Below are 18,260 nucleotides of genomic sequence, written 5' to 3'. Positions count from 1 at the left end.
TAAAGTTTGAAAAAAATATTTAATGCTGAGTTTCTCACTGATTCTTCACCGACAAAATCTACATTCAGGATCGGTGGTAAAAGAATCTTGTAGAAAAAGTATCCAATATTGCTCCTAAATACCGCTTCATATCACGTATATTATGATATGGCACTTTATTTTTTATAAATGAACACATTATTGTGACTGGCAATTTATTTTATACAAGCTAATAGTGACAGTATGTCAATTCGACAAAGCCTCGTGGCACACCTCCTGTTAGGTGATGGTATTCTGCCAGAAACTGGCACGCAATTGCCAACAAACTGTACAAAGTTTTAACTCAATCGGACACGGTAGGTGAACACTTAGAATACGAACAAAAAAATAATTCCATTTCCATTTATCATTCTAAATTTAAAAATACAAAATTCTTATAATGCTGGCATTCAAAATCCAATGAGGGTGTAACAATTGTTTCCATTATATTAAAGCTTTGAAGTAGATGATGCATGACAATCAAAATTATTGTTAATGTGTTATAAAATAATATTATAATTTACTACCGACCCGCCCCGACTTCGCACGGTTGCAATACTGATACTAAATATACTACAGAATTTGTTTATTTACGAATTACGAATCACTCTGTAAAAACCGCATCAAAATCTGTGGCGTAGTTTTAAAGATTTATACATATCCCATGTATGAATAGGGACAGAAAAAAGCGACTTTGTTTTATACTTTGTAGGGATAATCTGTGACTGTAAGCATACTGGTACAAAAAATTATGTCCGAGAATATTTTGATAATAGTATTTTAACGTTCTTCTCGTACTCGATCCTCGCGAGTGTCGTAATAAACAAACATGTCACGTAGAGATCTAAAGGGAGCATGGAAACAAAAACTTAAAGTTGTAAATGCTTTTATCTTAACAATGAAATAAAATAAATTCAGACTTCATAAACAAACAACACACAAAGAGAAGAGAAACAATTTAAGTATATATTTTAAAGCGTTAACTCTTTTTATTACGAGTAGACGGATGACTACTATTATTTAATATGGAATGCATATAATTATATGTTGCGTATGTCCATTTCAATATTAAAATGACTATTTGTATGCCACAAGACAAACTTCTGTAGTCGAGATCTTTAAGTTCAATGTCAATCGTTACAGAGAACGGAGATGAGTGGTTAGATCATGTGGTTCTTGATCGAGGGTCACGAGTTTCGATCCAGAAAAACGCTATTGAGTTTGATTTGTATTCTCATGTACATATGTGAGCTAAGGAAGAAAACTTGATATTTATACGTGTATACACTCTATATTCTGTATATACCAAGCTGTTAGTTTACTGTACACTAGATTCAAAAGAAATTGGCGTACATAAATCGATATCTTAATAAGTAATCGAAAACTAGAAGGCAGGTTACCTATCAGTGTCATCATATCAAAAAACTTAAATTAACACGTACAAATACAATGTCCTTGTTATTAAGTACTCTTTCTGTAATTTTACTCGTTCATTTTACTGATTCGTATTATATTGAAAAAACAAAACATTTGAAGGATCATCTGAAATCATACTTAGATATGGTCTTTAATATTATTAAACATATTATGAGTTTAAGTTTAATAGTTTGCCTGCGGTATGAATACTATTTACGTACGTATTGGAGATATTTAGCATTTTAAGGGTGTATTTCGTAAGGTGTGTCATCGCCAAGGTGGGCTGGTAACCTTGACAAGCCCTTGAACGACTGGATAGAAAGTTTTATAATATTTTTACTGCTATAATCGTTCCACATATTAGATCTTTACATTCTAATATAATTAGAAAAATACCTACAATAAGCTAATTTTACTTATCCTTGCTTAAAAATAGTTTAGAGCCATGTAACAGGATGTACTAGCAGTTAGACTACTTGGGAATTCGTGAAAATCGCTTGACCTGTAGCTGAAAATATTATAATTTTTTTATATAAAAACAATTTATTTAAAAGTTTCGAATTATAATTGGTTCTCGCTATACGAGTTTTAACATACGAAGTCATGATCTATTGTTATTTATTTATTAAAGCGTAGGCCGAAACTTTTTTAAATAACTTAAAAAAAGAGAAATTATTTTAGTGTTGAACCCTAACGATATAAAAATAGTTTATATACAAAACAAAAGATACAGAGACAGCTATTAAAAGTTTACTATTAAAAAAAACTGAACCAACTAAAGGACATACAAGATACAAGGTACAAGACTAATGAATACATGAACATTTGCTTTATTGAAGTTATGAGATTGCTAACCAAAAGTTCGTAGCTATCCTTTACATTTTGGCGCAGCATTTTCCCATTAATATCAGTTTCGTCGAGAATTAATAGTTGACTAGTTTACATCGACTATCCTATGTATCTGCCTCGTTAGAGGATCGAACTCCGACGGATTGGATGAAATTATATCCCTATTTAAATGTTAACTGGGATTATCCACTGCGATTCTTTAATGAATGTTTACTTGATGGTTCTATGTTATCTGTGACGATAACATAGAACCATCAAGTATGGTAGACCCATTATAAATATAAATATAAATATAAATATAAATATAAATATAAATATAAATATAAATATAAATATAAATATAAATATAAATATAAATATAAATATAAATATAAATATAAATATAAATATAAATATAAATATAAATATAAATATAAATATAAATATAAATATAAATATAAATATAAATATAAATATAAATATAAATTTTGGACAACGTCACATAAATCATTCATCCAATCATAACAGTTTCCAAGGTTGGTGGTGCATTGGTGACACAAGGAATGGTTTATAATATTTCTTACAGTGTCAATTCATTTAGGCTGACACTTACCATCAGGAGGCCCATTAGCTAGTCCGAAAAAAATATATTTTCTAGTATAGTTTTATTATTAAATTATAAAAAATTTAACACTGTAACATATGATATGTTTATTTATGAACTTTGTACTTTTGGGAATAATAAAAAGTATGCACAAAAGTTCTACGAGAACTTTCGCTCTGAACAATTGTTAGCAACTTCTAAAATATAAATCCGCGAGGAGAAAAACAATATCGCGAAATGTTCTATTTATTTTAACAAAAACTAAGGCTTCAAAAATATATCCTTAAATGAAATGAAATAAAGTTATCCTTTTAAAATACGAGATAGATTATTTCTCTTAATAATATTTGGCAACTCTAACGAACTCCTCCGACACTCTGAAGTTATATAACGTTTGCTTAATGATTTTATTCGAGACAATTCGGAACTGGACTGGAGCTTTCAAACCCTACTGCTTACGACTAATATTTTGTATTCTATTATAACTGATTATATATGAGTCGAGACAACTCACTCGTCAGAACATGGGTATTGCTTGAGAATTTACAGGATCGATTCCATATGGTGTTACGAAAATTTTGTGAGCTTCACTTTGCGGTAAATAAATTTGTGAGACAACCTAGCAATAAAATAATGAGATTATATCAGCTTCAAGTATTCTCCTCGAGCTAAGAAAAAGCGTTAGTCCAGCAGTGCTACAAACTTTTCTCTTACATTATTGTTTTTATGGTGTATTAATTTGTAAAATAACATTTATTAAAGATAGATTTAATTGGTTGGAAATAGTAATATCTCCTTGGACATACAATATACATAAATTGATAATAGTATAGGTATTTGTCAAATGGCCGTGAAATCAAATGGGAGTCGAAACACTTACATCGACTTGAGTGACTCACTTAACAATATATCGCCGTGGTTACCTACGGCATTCCAACACATATATATTACTCTAAACTACCTCTTTTCAACTAGGATCTAATAACCGAAAGAACTGCGAGCTCGAGTAGAAACGGCGATCTTTCTATCGGTAATGAGTCACTTATTACGCGTCACTAGAGACCCTCTAAACACTTATTCCTTGAGAGACTTATTCTGAAATTTGTTTTCCAAAATATTGATTACGGTAAATTGATAATTAGCGCCAAACAAAAAAAATCTGGAACAACAGATAACAATCGGCACAATAGGCTTCGAAGGAACGCTAACAGGCGCTCTATTGCTTTGTTTTACTCGATGCTGTAATTACTTTTCATTCTCACTTATGTTATGTAAATAGTACTTTTGAATGTTCAATAGCGTTCGAGTTTTTGTTTATGCTTAATAATATGAATGTATCTGGTTTGGCCAATACCTTTATTTCGTTTAGAAATTTAAACTTCATACATACAACAACAGTGCAAATTTCCCACTGCTGGGCTAAAGGCCTTATCCCTTTGAGGAGAAGGTTTGGAACATATTCCATCACGCTTTTCCAATGTGTGTTGGTGGAATACACATGTGGCAGCTCACGCTGTTTTCCTTCACCGTCGAAAACGAGATGAATTATAAACACAAATTAAGCACATGAATATTCAGTGCTTGGCTGGGTTTGAACCCGCAATTATCAGTTAAGTTGCACGCGTTCTAACCACTAGGCCATCTCGTCAATACTCCATACATCTTAAGTTGATCTAACATCTTAACCAAAATATACATTAATATCTTTACATAGTATAAATCAAAGGCACTTCCCACTGTATGCTTTGATCTTTTAAATCAAACATCGGAAATTAATGGGATTTTCATAAATAAACAGAGTTATCCATGCATATTTCTCGCCCGAAACAAAACAAGAATATTTTATTTGAGATGGATATAATTATAAGCTGTAAGAAGACCTCACGTGAAGCCAGAGAGGATAACTAGAAAGATTACAAAATAAATATTTACAGTTAGTAGTAATATTACCTTCATTACATTAATTTTAAATCTAAAATAACAATAAAACCTAAAAAGTTTCTTCAGTATCAGATATACAAGAAACACAATATATATAATTAAAGATATTTTACCAGTAGTCAAAAATAGAGCTGGATTCGAGCCCAATATTAATTACTCTACTTTTACACAAACTTCATAAGTTTCATTAAAAGTAAATTCCACAAGCCAATCATTAAACAAATCTTTAAATGTACAAATATGAAATTCAATACAATTGACTTGACCTGATTCTTTTAACACGTTCAATGCCGAACGAGGTCTAATACGCCTCGTATGTGTTGCGGTGCGGCTAAAAAAATACAGATTTATCTGTCGCGTCGCCATAACGTCTATTTTTTAATTAATTTAAAATTACAGACTAATTGAAATGAACCATAAAATTATTGTATTTTTGCCGTTAGAAAATCTAAATTAAGTTTAAATTTAGGTTTTTATATTTATATGATACCTATTGAAAACAGAATTCTATAGTGTAAACTTTAATACGGGGTCGTTTAGACCAAGCGCCGCATTGAAGAAATAAAATTCGATCACATCACATCGAGTTTTAGTTTTATAAAGGTTACGGGGTCTAATAAGCCCCGTACCGGTATTATGATAGTTTTCATACGAGGTCTTAAACGCCCCGTATCTGAGGAATGGAAATAATAAAAAAAATAATGTCACTGGCAACGCGTTAACTGCTGTAGCAGAACCCGCATCCCATGCTTAACGAGTGTTGAACAAACAGCCGACAATGGTTTAACGGATAGCTAACCTAGAAAGCAATCAAGAAGCTGCCTGCTCGCTTCAATAACCCGCATTCATTCCACATGCACTTTCAGTCAATTGAAAGTGAATAGGAAATGGAAATGATTATCGTGTCGCTTTTTAACATTTTCTATCTTTTTTATGATAATATACTAGGTAACACGTTTTGTTCAGCGGACGAAGTTGCATAATGAATTTGCATTTTCTGAAAAATAAAACAAAGCGCTTTGTTCTGAAATGAACTGAACAACCGCAAACAAAACGATACTTAGTTTATTAATATATTTATATCTGATTTTCAGTTTTATAAATATACTTTCGATTTATAATATTGTATGTGCGTCTCTTGCTTATTCGTTCAAATCTCCTGATATTCTTAAGCATTTTAGGTATGTACCACCCAGTCATTTTACCATCCAATATCAATCTATATTAATATAATAAATGTGGAAGTAAACTTTCTGTGTTGCTCTTTCACGCCCAAGCCAATTAACCAAATTTGATGAAATTTGGTATGAAGCAAACTCAAACTTCGAGAAAAGATAAAAGCTACGTTTTTTGACTGACACATATCAACCAAGCCCTTAACGCCCGCAGGCGACAACCAGTATGTAATATTCCTGTTGTTCCGATTTAAAGTGTGAGTAAGCCATTGTAACTAGAATCACAAGGGACATAACATCTTTATTTATATTTATCTACTAAATTTGAGTCGATATCCGAAAAATAAAGTTTAAAATTTCTAACTTAAAAAATGACCTACTTCCATACAAACTTACAAGCCCTATTTCAAATCGGTAGGATAGAACTTCGAAAATTCCTTCCATAACTGGTGTCTACTTAAAAACTGATTCTAATCACCAAAATTCAAGGCCCTCCCTTTAATAGCTTACGGTCGGCGATTTTGATTCAGTCAGTCAAGACATAATATTCTATAAGTATTTTCCGTCTTGCAATAATAGCAATAACAGTCTCTAATTAAACACCTATGTTCGGGTTTTAAAAATTTGAAATGATACCAAGTACTTTTATTATGCTATAAAGCATCTACTGAGAACAGTTTTTACGACAGTCGCCTTCCAAGACTGGGAATGAGGGCAGGCGGATGAGATTCAACTCTGAAACTTCCTTTAACATGACTACTTCTCATCCTTAGACTTTTCTTAAGACTGAACTTCACAGATATACTCCTGAATTTAATAAAACACTTCGTAATAATGAATTATCTATTAAATTAGGTGAGTACAGTAATAAAAATCGCTATCAAATTATTTTCTTATTTTTTATATGACAGTATATATGAGACTACTATTCGGGATTAGTGCAAGCCCTACAGCTTTGAAGGGTGAGTGAGTAATCATAGCTACCGGCAAAAGGGACTGAGATTTTCTCAGTTCTCATGGTTGGTAGCGCAATAGAGGTGTAAGGGATGGTTAATTGTTCTTACATGCCCAATGCCTTTGGTCAACGTGGTCACCGCTTACCATCATATAATAATATCATAGGATAGGATAGGAATGGGTGGCCTATATTCATGATCATAGTGATCATAGCGATCACAAGCATAGGTTATGATCTGCTTAAAATTCTATTCAAATATTTAGGCAAAGTCAAATCAGTTCAGTGCCCTTTTCACCTTTATCGTCAACCGACCTCTTTTTATTTTATTTGACAGCAATATATTTAATTACATCAATAAATAAAAGATACAAAAAATGCTCGAAATGTAAAAACTCATATCGAATGCTTTCCTCAAATTTTAATGCTAATTATGGTGTAAAATTATATTATAGTTTCATCACTGTGCAACCGTAGCCTTAACAATTGTAAAGGCTACACTGCAGAACTGTCCAAAAGGCAGATACAACTAACTTGACAGTAATTATTGTACTCCTTTGTTTGAGTTCCTTTGACGAAGGGTTACCATAGCCAGCACGAGTAACTTGTGCTATATATGTTTCAGTGCATTCGAAGTTAGGAAGGATGAATGCCGAGCCAATTTGTTCTTCTTTATGTATGTTACCAAACTCTTCTTATAATAAAACGGCGAAGTTTATTTGTTGCTTCAAACACACTTATGTCGGGATCTACTGTCTTATTTGAACGTTTTCGTTTGAAATTTTATTGATCAAGGCTGTAGAATGTAGACTATGTATAATGCTACGGACCACTGGTTCGGAGCGGTGGCGTTTAAAGCGGGTGGAACTGAGATTGAGGGCTATAATTACAAAAATATTGATGTCTTAATATATTTATTTAATATTAAGAAGATAATTTGAATAATAAATATGTAATATACATGAAACGCTAGAAAAATTTAAATTGGTTGTATTTTTATAAAATTTTTTTGTAGGTGACCTTAACATTATTTATTAATTTAAAGACATATTCTTTATATAGATGTTAAAACACATCAATACAACGAAATGTATCGTCTACAAAGGCGCTCACTCAAACTCATATATTTCCTTTAAGCAACGATGAAATTAAATATTACAAACTTTTTATATTCACTGTCAAATTAAATATACATTGGTTTTGAAAATTGCGATAATTATTTTAATTTGAACTTTTAATTTGAAGACAAGTTATATTCTGTCGATAGAATTTATTTTTAAATTTATTTTGGTAGTATATCAATATTTATTAAAAGTTTACACTTAAAGCATATTTACATGTTGCAAAGGATATAAACGTTAACTTAGCTGTTTTATAAGGAAAACTTTATTTCTAAGGATATTTTTGCCATTTAAGAAAACCCATTGGAGGGAGTCTAGTGGTGTTGAAGTGAATTTCAGACAGAATATTATCAATCTATCTATATATGTATCTGTCTCCCTTTCACGGAACCAAATGAAAGAATTTGCAAAATCTCGCCCTGTTTGTATATCCCGGATCAACATAAAAATCCGTGATTCATTTTACATCACTACGCCTCATTGTACAAATCCGTAAGAGCACTTGAATCACAAAAGCATAACCCACTTAGACAGTGCAATTCATAACAATAAAAAACTTATTTCATACCTCCCAGAGATATCAAACGTTATTCGCTGATATTATTATTCGATTAGTGCTTGATATTTGAAAAGGACTTAAGTAAAATAATATAAAGTTGCTAACTTTCGATTTTATCTTAATCAGTTTTCAAGTCACGATGTTAATCGACATTTTTGTCACGAATCGGTGCACGACTTCAACGTAAAAACGCTATTACATGAATTAGGTGAAAAGAAACCAACGCTCATTTAATGTCCTTTCGTGTCAATCCTATTGTCTGACGAAAAGGACTTTGCGCTGGAAATGTTTCTAAATAATATTCGGAGACAGGTGTTTTAACGGATTCGTGGTTTCGGGTGTCTCGCAATTGGCAAATATAACGTGTGTCTGGGGTTCTATTTATGTTTCACGCGTGTGCGGATGAATAATATATGAAACACTAAAATGTTTTCTTTATGTAATACATACTTTTTAGTTTCTTTATTTTTAGTTTTCATTTTTTATTCGAAATTTGGATTATGATAATTCGATTTTTAAAAATAATTTTGTGTCAATTTATGAAAAAAATATGAATATCGAGTTTGAATTGCAATTGATTTAATAAGAAGTTTTTATTGTTTAATGTACATCGCTACATGCTGCGTCGTGCTACTTATGTTTGATATTAATAAAAAATCACGCGAGCAATGTATAGTCAAGTAGTATTTTATTTCAAAGTAAAAACATTTAACTGATCGGCAAAAATGAGACCAGAAAACAAACAAAAACTGGCAGCTGGACGTGAACATGTTTGATTTTCTATCGTTAAGCGCTGTAAAGCGGCTCATTGTTTTCCCCCGCTACCGTTCTGTAAAGACGTAAAACAACATTACATTTTGGCGTTTATGTAACACGTCATCTATGTAACCGTAATCGCGCATTGCATATTTATTACCTGCTGTTAAATTAATCGGATTACCGTTGATCAATAAATGAATATAGTAAAACTTTACACAGTTATTTAAAGAAACAAATCTTGATACAAAATAACCTATTATTATAGGTCATATATTAGGTTATCGATATTCTTGGAAAGACAAAATAATAGGACAACTAAAAAAAATTGTCCGACACGTTTTGGCAGATATGGAACATGAAAAATACTGGTTATTAAATCAATTTAAAAAAAAGTAAATTAATCAATACCAAAGAGTTTCGCTATATATTTTTCTTCTTTTTATAATAGCACATACGAGGGAGCTTAGAGTAGCGCAGAATAACATGAAGTTATAAGAACGCATCATGCCGTTTGCTGTCACGGCATACAAATCGATTTTACCCTCAAGCCAACAACAACAACACCAAAAGATGTTTAATATCAAAATTCCAAAGAGGTTTAATTTTATCAGTGAACCTATTTTGTGAACGGATTGATTAACTTAGAACTGAGAGTGTGAACTTTTGAAATATCAATTGTGAAATAAAGAAGTCTAAAATAGCGTTAAGATATATACGACCTAAAATATACTAGTCATATCTGATCATTATTACTACATAGTATATAACAAAGTCGCTTACCGCCGTCTGTCCCTATGTTTGCTTAAATCTTTAAAATTAAGCAACGCATTTTGATGCGATTTTTTTTAATAGATAGAGTGATTCGAGAGGAAGATTTTTGTATATAATACATGGACAATATAGTAAAGAAACAAGAAAAATAATGAAATATATTTGGATTAGCATTGCACCCATGCGAAGTCGGGGGTCGTTATATATAAATAACTATCAAAATTAATTGGGTGTACATTAATTCAGTGCGCATTGCTGCACTAAATTAGTTCTATGAACATTAAGAGTAATTCAACAAAATGTTGCTAAAACAGAGCAGATTACCTGAATACGGGCAGATAGTTGATGTAAGCTAAAGTTTCAAATCGGATTTCAAAGTCAGACAGTACAACCGGTGAAATAGAATTTGTATTGACTTCAAGTGAAGCTATTAAAGTCTTAGTTAGCACCGGCGAAATGGACAAACTAAACAAGGGAAAACAGAAATTCTATCCAGTCAATACTATTGTCGATAATCATGACAATCTGAAAGCTCGATGAAATAGTTGGACATTTCACAATGATACATATGATTTCGCTGTGATGCCAAAATACATTTATTGATATTTTGTAATATATTTATGGTATCTATCTCATATTTAGGTATGAGGGCCTTGGTATTCATCAGATATCTACCACCAATCTGGAAGAAAATTAGTATTGATATTTTTTTCCATTTAAACGATGACTGACTAAGCCTAACTAGAAGCTAAAGGAGCTCTTGATATTAGTACATGGGCGACATAAAACGTAAACGCACGTTGTGAAAACTACTAACAATCACACAAAACCAAAACTTTTTATTATTTATTGAAACTAATTACGTAAATAATTAGTGTACAAATTTGTTTACACATTTAAATAACTACTTAAAAATTAAATGTCTGATTTACAAACGAGTCTTAATACAACAACCTGTTACCGTATTATGTAAGCAAATGAAAGATATATAAATTTACGTAACGCTGAATGTATTTCTTAATTCAAAACCATAAAAACGTTTATAGTAAGGTTTTTTGATAAATGAACCTTTTTATATTTAAAACCTGAATATTTGCAATGAATATTCTGTAACGAGCTTGAGAATATTTTACATTGTTGTTAATATGTGACCGAGAAAGATATAACATTATACAATTTATTGTTATTTCACAAGCGATCTTTTGGTTCGGCTTTCTTTGATAAAATTCAATCCTATTAGAGCTTCTGCGTCATTACAATACATGATTATTACTTCTTCAAATATATAAAAACGAGGTTAAATTTCTTAGGACTAGTAGTCGATTATTTATCGAAACTATTGTTTGCTAATAAACACATATGATATGTTTATTCGTAAAGAAAGATAAATAAGGATCAGCTGGATATCACGTCTTATTCCAATAACGTTGACTAGTCGCATTTGGTGTGAAACATTTGATATCTTATTATTTAGCAAATCTCTCTCAAAAAATAGGTTGTTACCTTTTGACGGTCAGCTCAATAACCGCATTCATTGGTCAAATAAAATCATCCCCGTTTTCTTGTTACATACTTCCGCCCTGTGTCATGAAATCTCATCACGAAAGAAATGTATTACACATGAAAAACCCATATGTCAAAAAAAGTACATTAACTTTTTACAAAGTTAATTAATTATAACAATCGTGACGTGTGTCGTCATCAGCAGCAACATAAACTTTACGTTGGATGTCTAATGTTGTATTACAGTCGATATACGTATGTGAGTCTGTATGTCAAAGTAACAGTAATATTGTTATTGTGTAACGCGATTCTTTAAACATTAAATTTCAAGTTAATTTTATTAAAAACAATCTGCGACCGTGACGTAGTACGCGTATGAATTTGACAAAAAAAAAATATTGTAGCCTAAGTTACTTCTTATTATATCAATTATCTGCCAGTGACGGTCCCGTCAAAATCGGTCCAGCTGTTCCAGGGATTAGTCGGAACAAACAGACAGACAGACAGACAGACAGACAAAAAATGTACTAATACCGTGTATACATAATATACATTGAGTAAAATAGGGCTATTTTACAAACAGACACTCTAATTTTATTATATGTATAGATGGGTGCATAGTTTTTGTCTCACATAAAGATTTGATTAATTATTAGCCGTACACATGAATAAATATATTGGTCATATTTAGTTTATAAAAATGATATGATAGTACTGGTACGTTGCTGACGAATAAATTAAACTAAATTATTAATTGAGTTCAGATGATATATTACTACTTAAAAAAAAAAAGTTTTAATGAGACATCAAGCGTCTTTCCTCAAATTTAATTATTCATTACTAAAGATTTTTGCCAGACAAATATAAAGGCAAACCTATATTTAAGAAATATTCAGAAATTATTCCGCAAATAAGGGTTCGAAAAGATATTTAAAAAGAGGATATTTTTGATTTGGATACAAAAGTTATAAGATCTATACCAAATTATAGTGTTTATTTTAATACTCCATTTCGATATTGATCATAATGTAGCCGCAAAACTATTAACGACTTCAAGTTATTAAAAATAAATGAGCAAAGTACACGTAAATTTAAATATCTATTACATATGAGAATTAGGTTTAGTAGAGCTACGATATTATTGACTTGTATCCATTAAACCGGTTGCTGATCGGAACCGCAACGCCAATTTTACGAGAATGCTTCGCTATACGCCTCTCTCCTCCCAAACACATTGCTTTCGATAAATGATGTAACTCCCTGTGCCTTCAATATAATATTACTCGATATATTAACACATCAATAATATTTATATCGATCAAGGCCTGGAAAGACGACTTTCAAATTTCTACAGACTGCCTTCAGTCTCGCTGAGACAACCTTTCACGACTACTTTCAGTAACGCAACGTTCCAACTTCCCATTATGTCAATTAGGCATTATAAAACAAAAACGATTGCTTCATACATTTTTTTATTATTAAAAATAAAAAGCTATTTATAATACATAAACATAACAGTCGCAGTAAATACTTAAATTTGAACAACATTAACACTGTGCACTAATAACGAGTAAAAATGATAGGCGATAATGAGATAAAACAACACTTTACTTAAGCTACGTGGTAGAACATTTACATCGTCTGCGGATGAACGCGGAGAGATGACTATATACAATACGTTCAAACGCAGACGGCCGAATAAGTTTTTCAGATTTTAGTATTATCAAAATATTGTTTCATATCAAAATACTTTTTTCGCTCAGCAATAAATACAGTAAACAGTTGTTGTATCATACCACCTAACTTAATCGTTACAGCTTAGTGAAGGGGACCAGCAACGTGACCAGGGGGACCGTATTGTGAGCTAGTTGCACCACCGTGTCCACTGATGGATCCGCTTGCATCACCACCGCTAGCTCCGAAGTCAGAGGAGATTTCAGCTCCACCGTGACTACCAGCGCCGATTAGGGATGAGCTATCGATACCGGAACCTCCGCTAATTTCAGCACCGCCAATACCACCGCTGAGGGAACCACCTTCGAAAGAACCACCTCCGATAGAACCACCTCCAATAGATCCGCCGCTGATGTCACCACCACCGATAGCACCACCGCCAATACCAGAGGACTCCTTCTGTGTTTGGTATTTGATGAAGTATACTTCGGGTTTGGAAGGCTGAGTAGGCGCAAGAGTGGGGATAACGATATCAGGCTGTTCTTCGGGCTTCTTAACCAAAACGTATACGAGAGTTTTCTCTTCGTTTTGTTGTTGGACAGGAATGATGGGAGCAACAGGAGTGGGTGGAGTCGGAGCCTTGATGAAGATGATCTTGTAGTGTTTCTGGGGAGGAGCAACAGGTGTGATGCGAGGAAGTCTCTGCTCTTGAGGTTCTGGTGGAGGAACGTGAACGTAAATGTGCTTCTGTACGAGTGGGGCACCAGAGAATCCACCAGAGATTCCTGAGAATCCAGCATCACCAGCGAAACCACCGCCTAATCCGCTGCTAAGTCCGCCGCCAATTCCTCCGTTAAATCCGCCACCACTCAAGCTGCTACCGGAGAAGGAGATTCCGCCAGAAGATTGACCACCGCCTAATGATAATCCACCAGAAGAGTGACCTCCTAAGGAAAGCCCGCTTGAATGGCTTCCACCGTGTCCAAGAGAAGGAGTTCCATAGCTACTAGAAGGAGCCGAGTAGCTGTATCCTACGGGAGGTTCAGGGCGGCCATAGGCCAGCGCCACACAGGCGAGTACCTTTAAAAAAGAAAAACAATTTAAATATATCAAAATGCTAAGTATCCTCATCAATCTTCTTTAATAATCTCAAGAAGATTAATGAATCAATGTCAAAAAGGACAACATTTTGGCTAATCGAGCAAATTAAATTGACAAGAATTACTTAATATTGTTGGTTACAGTACGTATAAAATAAATTTGGCAGTGTTATAGATTTTATCTAAACGATCAAACGAATACAAAGTATAAGGAGCTGTTACATCACGTCGTTGCTTTTTAGTGAACCGAATTACGCAACGATCGATATTAGTAAGAACAGACACAGAATTCAGATTATCACGAGTGATACATTGTGTGTTAATATGAGTACATTGTTTTAAGTTGCAAGTGAAAGACTTGATAAAATTAACGTTGTACTGATACTGAATATAAACAACCAGTGTTGTCATATTCGCATATAAAATTTCCTCTTTCCACAATGTTTTCTTTTTGGAATTTGTTTTGTAATTTTTTATGTAATATACTTAATCTTGAACTTGATAAAATTATGAATAAAAAAAGTTCAATGCTTGTTATCACATATTTGACATTTCTTTGTCACAAATTTAGGGAAAGAGTGTCTTTATTTCACTCCCTGGAACACATTCACAAAATGTTACCAAACACAATTTGGCACTACAATCCATGATCCATTAACGTTTATTCACTGATCACTGCACTTAAAACTCACATAATACCTGTAATGCATATATGACTGAATAATAAAACAACAGAAAATAAAATGAAATCGCATGTGCCAAAGAGTATTGAGTAATACTAAAAAGAAGAAAAATATTTTTTACATTATGTTCACGCGAGCAAACTTACCACGAAAGCGCGCATATTGTGCGTGGCTGAAACGGCTCTGACTTAGGAGGACTTCGCTGCTACGGCTTAAATATCACTGGTAAGAACAACCCCACTTTTTGGAGATGTTCCCTTGTGAGTGAGCTCGTGTTAACTGATGTCATTCGCCACACCGACCCGCGCTTAAATACTAAACTGCTCATCTCGTCAGAACACTCCATCCCTACGAGCATTTCACTTGGTAACGTGCAACTATCGTCATTATTTAACAAGTATACGGTCCTTTCTTTTTCGACGAGGTTCGTTTGTCGGCGCGCTCGCATTCGATACGGTGCCTTAGCGTCCACCACTCGCCTCCAAGCTGTGACTTGCTCGTAGTTGACTATTGATACGGTTCATATTAGCCCGTACACCTTCACCGTATTGTAACACTGACGAAATATCGATATTTTTTTTCTGAAAGATGCTCTTTTGTTTTGATAGTAGAGAATGTTCGTATTTTACCTTCTAATACGTTGAGCGGTAATAGAGGTTGTAATGCAGTATTCACGTGCATTTGTTATATTTTTAATAATAATAACAAAAGCACTTATTAAATACGAATATTGCAACAGAAACCGTTTTGAGCTTTACATACACATACGTGTGTGTGTGTATATCTATTTATTTTCGCGCATATATTTTTACAATACACGACACGACATACATTATAAGGATTATACGCGGGCAATATGCTAAAAGAAGAAAAATACTCATTAAATCAGGTTTAAACTAACGTACTAAAGAATATTAAAATAAAAAAGCAATAAACCAACTGAACCATGCTTAAATTAGCTCTGTGCTGCCCGTTTTAAATGCTTCCTAAATTCTAAAACAATTTGTAAATACAACATATTATACATTCATTTAATTAGGTAATTATTTTATTCAATATAATATTTAAGATAATGTATCAAGATAAAAATATTTTACCGGCTTCGGCTTGAACTATAAATACTTTAAATATGCTCATTTTCATTGAATGATTTAATGAATGAAAAGGTGAACCTTTTTTAAAATATTCTCTTTTGTGGAATGAGTGAGAGTCAAACGATGGCATATAAAATCGATTTTGTTAAACTGTACATTCACGAATTAAACTGATCGTATATATTTTTTATAATAAAATTATTTTATTTAAATTATTTTATATATTAGCGAATTATTGATTTCGATTTTTAAAATGTTTTAGATTGTTGACCTCGAACAAAGGTCAGTCGAATATTCTATTCCAAATGCGTTATGACTGACAGAAGTTTATAGACAAATATCTTGAAACGTGTAAATAAAATATTTTATAATAAAAATGAGTTCATTGTAATATTAACTCCCAGGTAGTACAATAAAGTAAATTATTTTATATAAGTTTTTATACATATGAAATAAGAAATTGTACCTTTATTAAAATAAACCAAATGTTTTTGCAAATTGTTCGATATATTATCATAATTTATACATACGGGTCAATGTACGGAGATGTTTCTCATTTCTTTATAAAAATGTCTTGAATTATCGAAGACAGTAAACATTTGTTTTCACACTACGTTAATTTTAAATTAAAAACAAAAGTAAAATGTATTGTATGTATTATATAATAATATTAAAGTTATTTTTAATAAAAGATTAACCAACCATCAAAACTAAATAAAGATGAAATGGGATAAATTTAAAAGTCAAATAAAATCCTTCGCGTTTATTCAATCAACATTTCTATAGCTGAACCAGAAAGAGGTGAATTAGGTGAAAGGAGATTTAACTTTCAAATCTTAAAAAGAAATCAAAAGTGCCTCGATACCTTTTGCCAGGCTTGACCTGTGCACTACCGTACACTACCATTGAAGTACAAACAACCGCTAAGTACTTGAAAAGCTTTGCGGCGCCAGAAGTACACTTTTTACGTAAATAAGAGTTCAAATGTATGGTTTTTCTGCCATCAGACATTTACGACTTTACTACATTTTTTATTAAAACAAATGAGATTTTCATTTTCAACATGAAAAATATGAAATAAAAACTAACTTTGCGCGAAAAACCCGGGTTGCATTTAAATGAAAATAGTTTCGTATTATGTTAGACTAAGCATAAAATGGTTGAATTTAAAATTAAATTTTTGTGTTATGGCAATAATGATGATACTAAAAGCACCTAAATCACCTCTAATAATGTAGAACACGAAAACCCTTTTAGGAGTCAACGTGGCACCGCATTTATAAAAATTTGTATTATGATTAATGGTAGAGGTGTGAAAGTAAATATTCTTATACTATCTTCCTTAGTTAACTTAATAAATCCGCTACATTTATGGTAACACTTTTCTCTCTTCGATTGTAGCGTTTGCGTGTTGCTAATTTAATAAATTATTTTATTTGAAATTACGTAAACTCATGTTACATTTATAGCAAACTGAATCACTGCATTGCAGGAATGGTCGTGTGTAAGCTGTGTAGATATAGTAAGATATTATTCTCTTATGAATGCAGTTTATTACTGTAATGATGACCGACATTTATTCGTTTATTTATATAGCAATTTTATCACTTAATAATAATTACGTTGACATAATATTAATTAAAAAAGTATATTTTTGAATTTCGCTTAGTTGAATTAAAATATGTATCATATTATTGTGTTAACATTATTTAGTATGTGAACGTATAACTATAGTTACAAATAAACTTCATAAAGTACTGTAGCCGAATCTAATCATTTATATTATAATGAATATTATTCAAAGCTAAACTAGAATAATATTTAAAGTAGTTCACTCTGATTAAATCATAAAATGTTTAGATTAAATTTCAGCCAAAAGTTTATATGTTTTTGACTAACTCATTTGTCTGTGACCATTTGCAGTTTTATAGATCTTATGATTAAACTGCAGACTGAAATCTATCTGTCTCGAATTCGCGTACTGTGTTGGGCAAATAAAATGATTTTTCTGTAATTATGATAGCCATGGAGAAATGGTTTATACTCCCTTTTAAAATGA

General features: G+C 32.0%; 2 protein-coding genes across 3 annotated transcripts in view; one reads left to right on the top strand and one right to left on the bottom strand.

Annotated features, from left to right (window-relative positions):
• Nucleotides 1–18,260, top strand: part of LOC124543134 (frequenin-1) — a 201,234-nt gene that overhangs the window by 114,188 nt on the left and 68,786 nt on the right. The window lies entirely within an intron of this gene.
• On the bottom strand, nucleotides 13,106–15,382 carry LOC124543133 (keratin, type I cytoskeletal 9-like). The gene is made up of 2 exons (XM_047121200.1): nucleotides 15,254–15,382; nucleotides 13,106–14,404 (listed from the first exon to the last, which is right to left on the bottom strand). The coding sequence occupies exons 1-2, from the start codon at nucleotides 15,266–15,268 to the stop codon at nucleotides 13,469–13,471; spliced, it is 951 nt and encodes a 316-aa protein (XP_046977156.1). The 5' UTR covers nucleotides 15,269–15,382; the 3' UTR covers nucleotides 13,106–13,468.

The sequence above is a fragment of the Vanessa cardui genome, chromosome Z (genome assembly GCF_905220365.1).
Source record: "Vanessa cardui chromosome Z, ilVanCard2.1, whole genome shotgun sequence".
Taxonomy (NCBI): domain Eukaryota; kingdom Metazoa; phylum Arthropoda; class Insecta; order Lepidoptera; family Nymphalidae; genus Vanessa; species Vanessa cardui.
The sequence above is the reverse complement of the archived record's forward strand: the minus strand, read 5'-3'. Positions and strand labels throughout refer to the sequence as shown.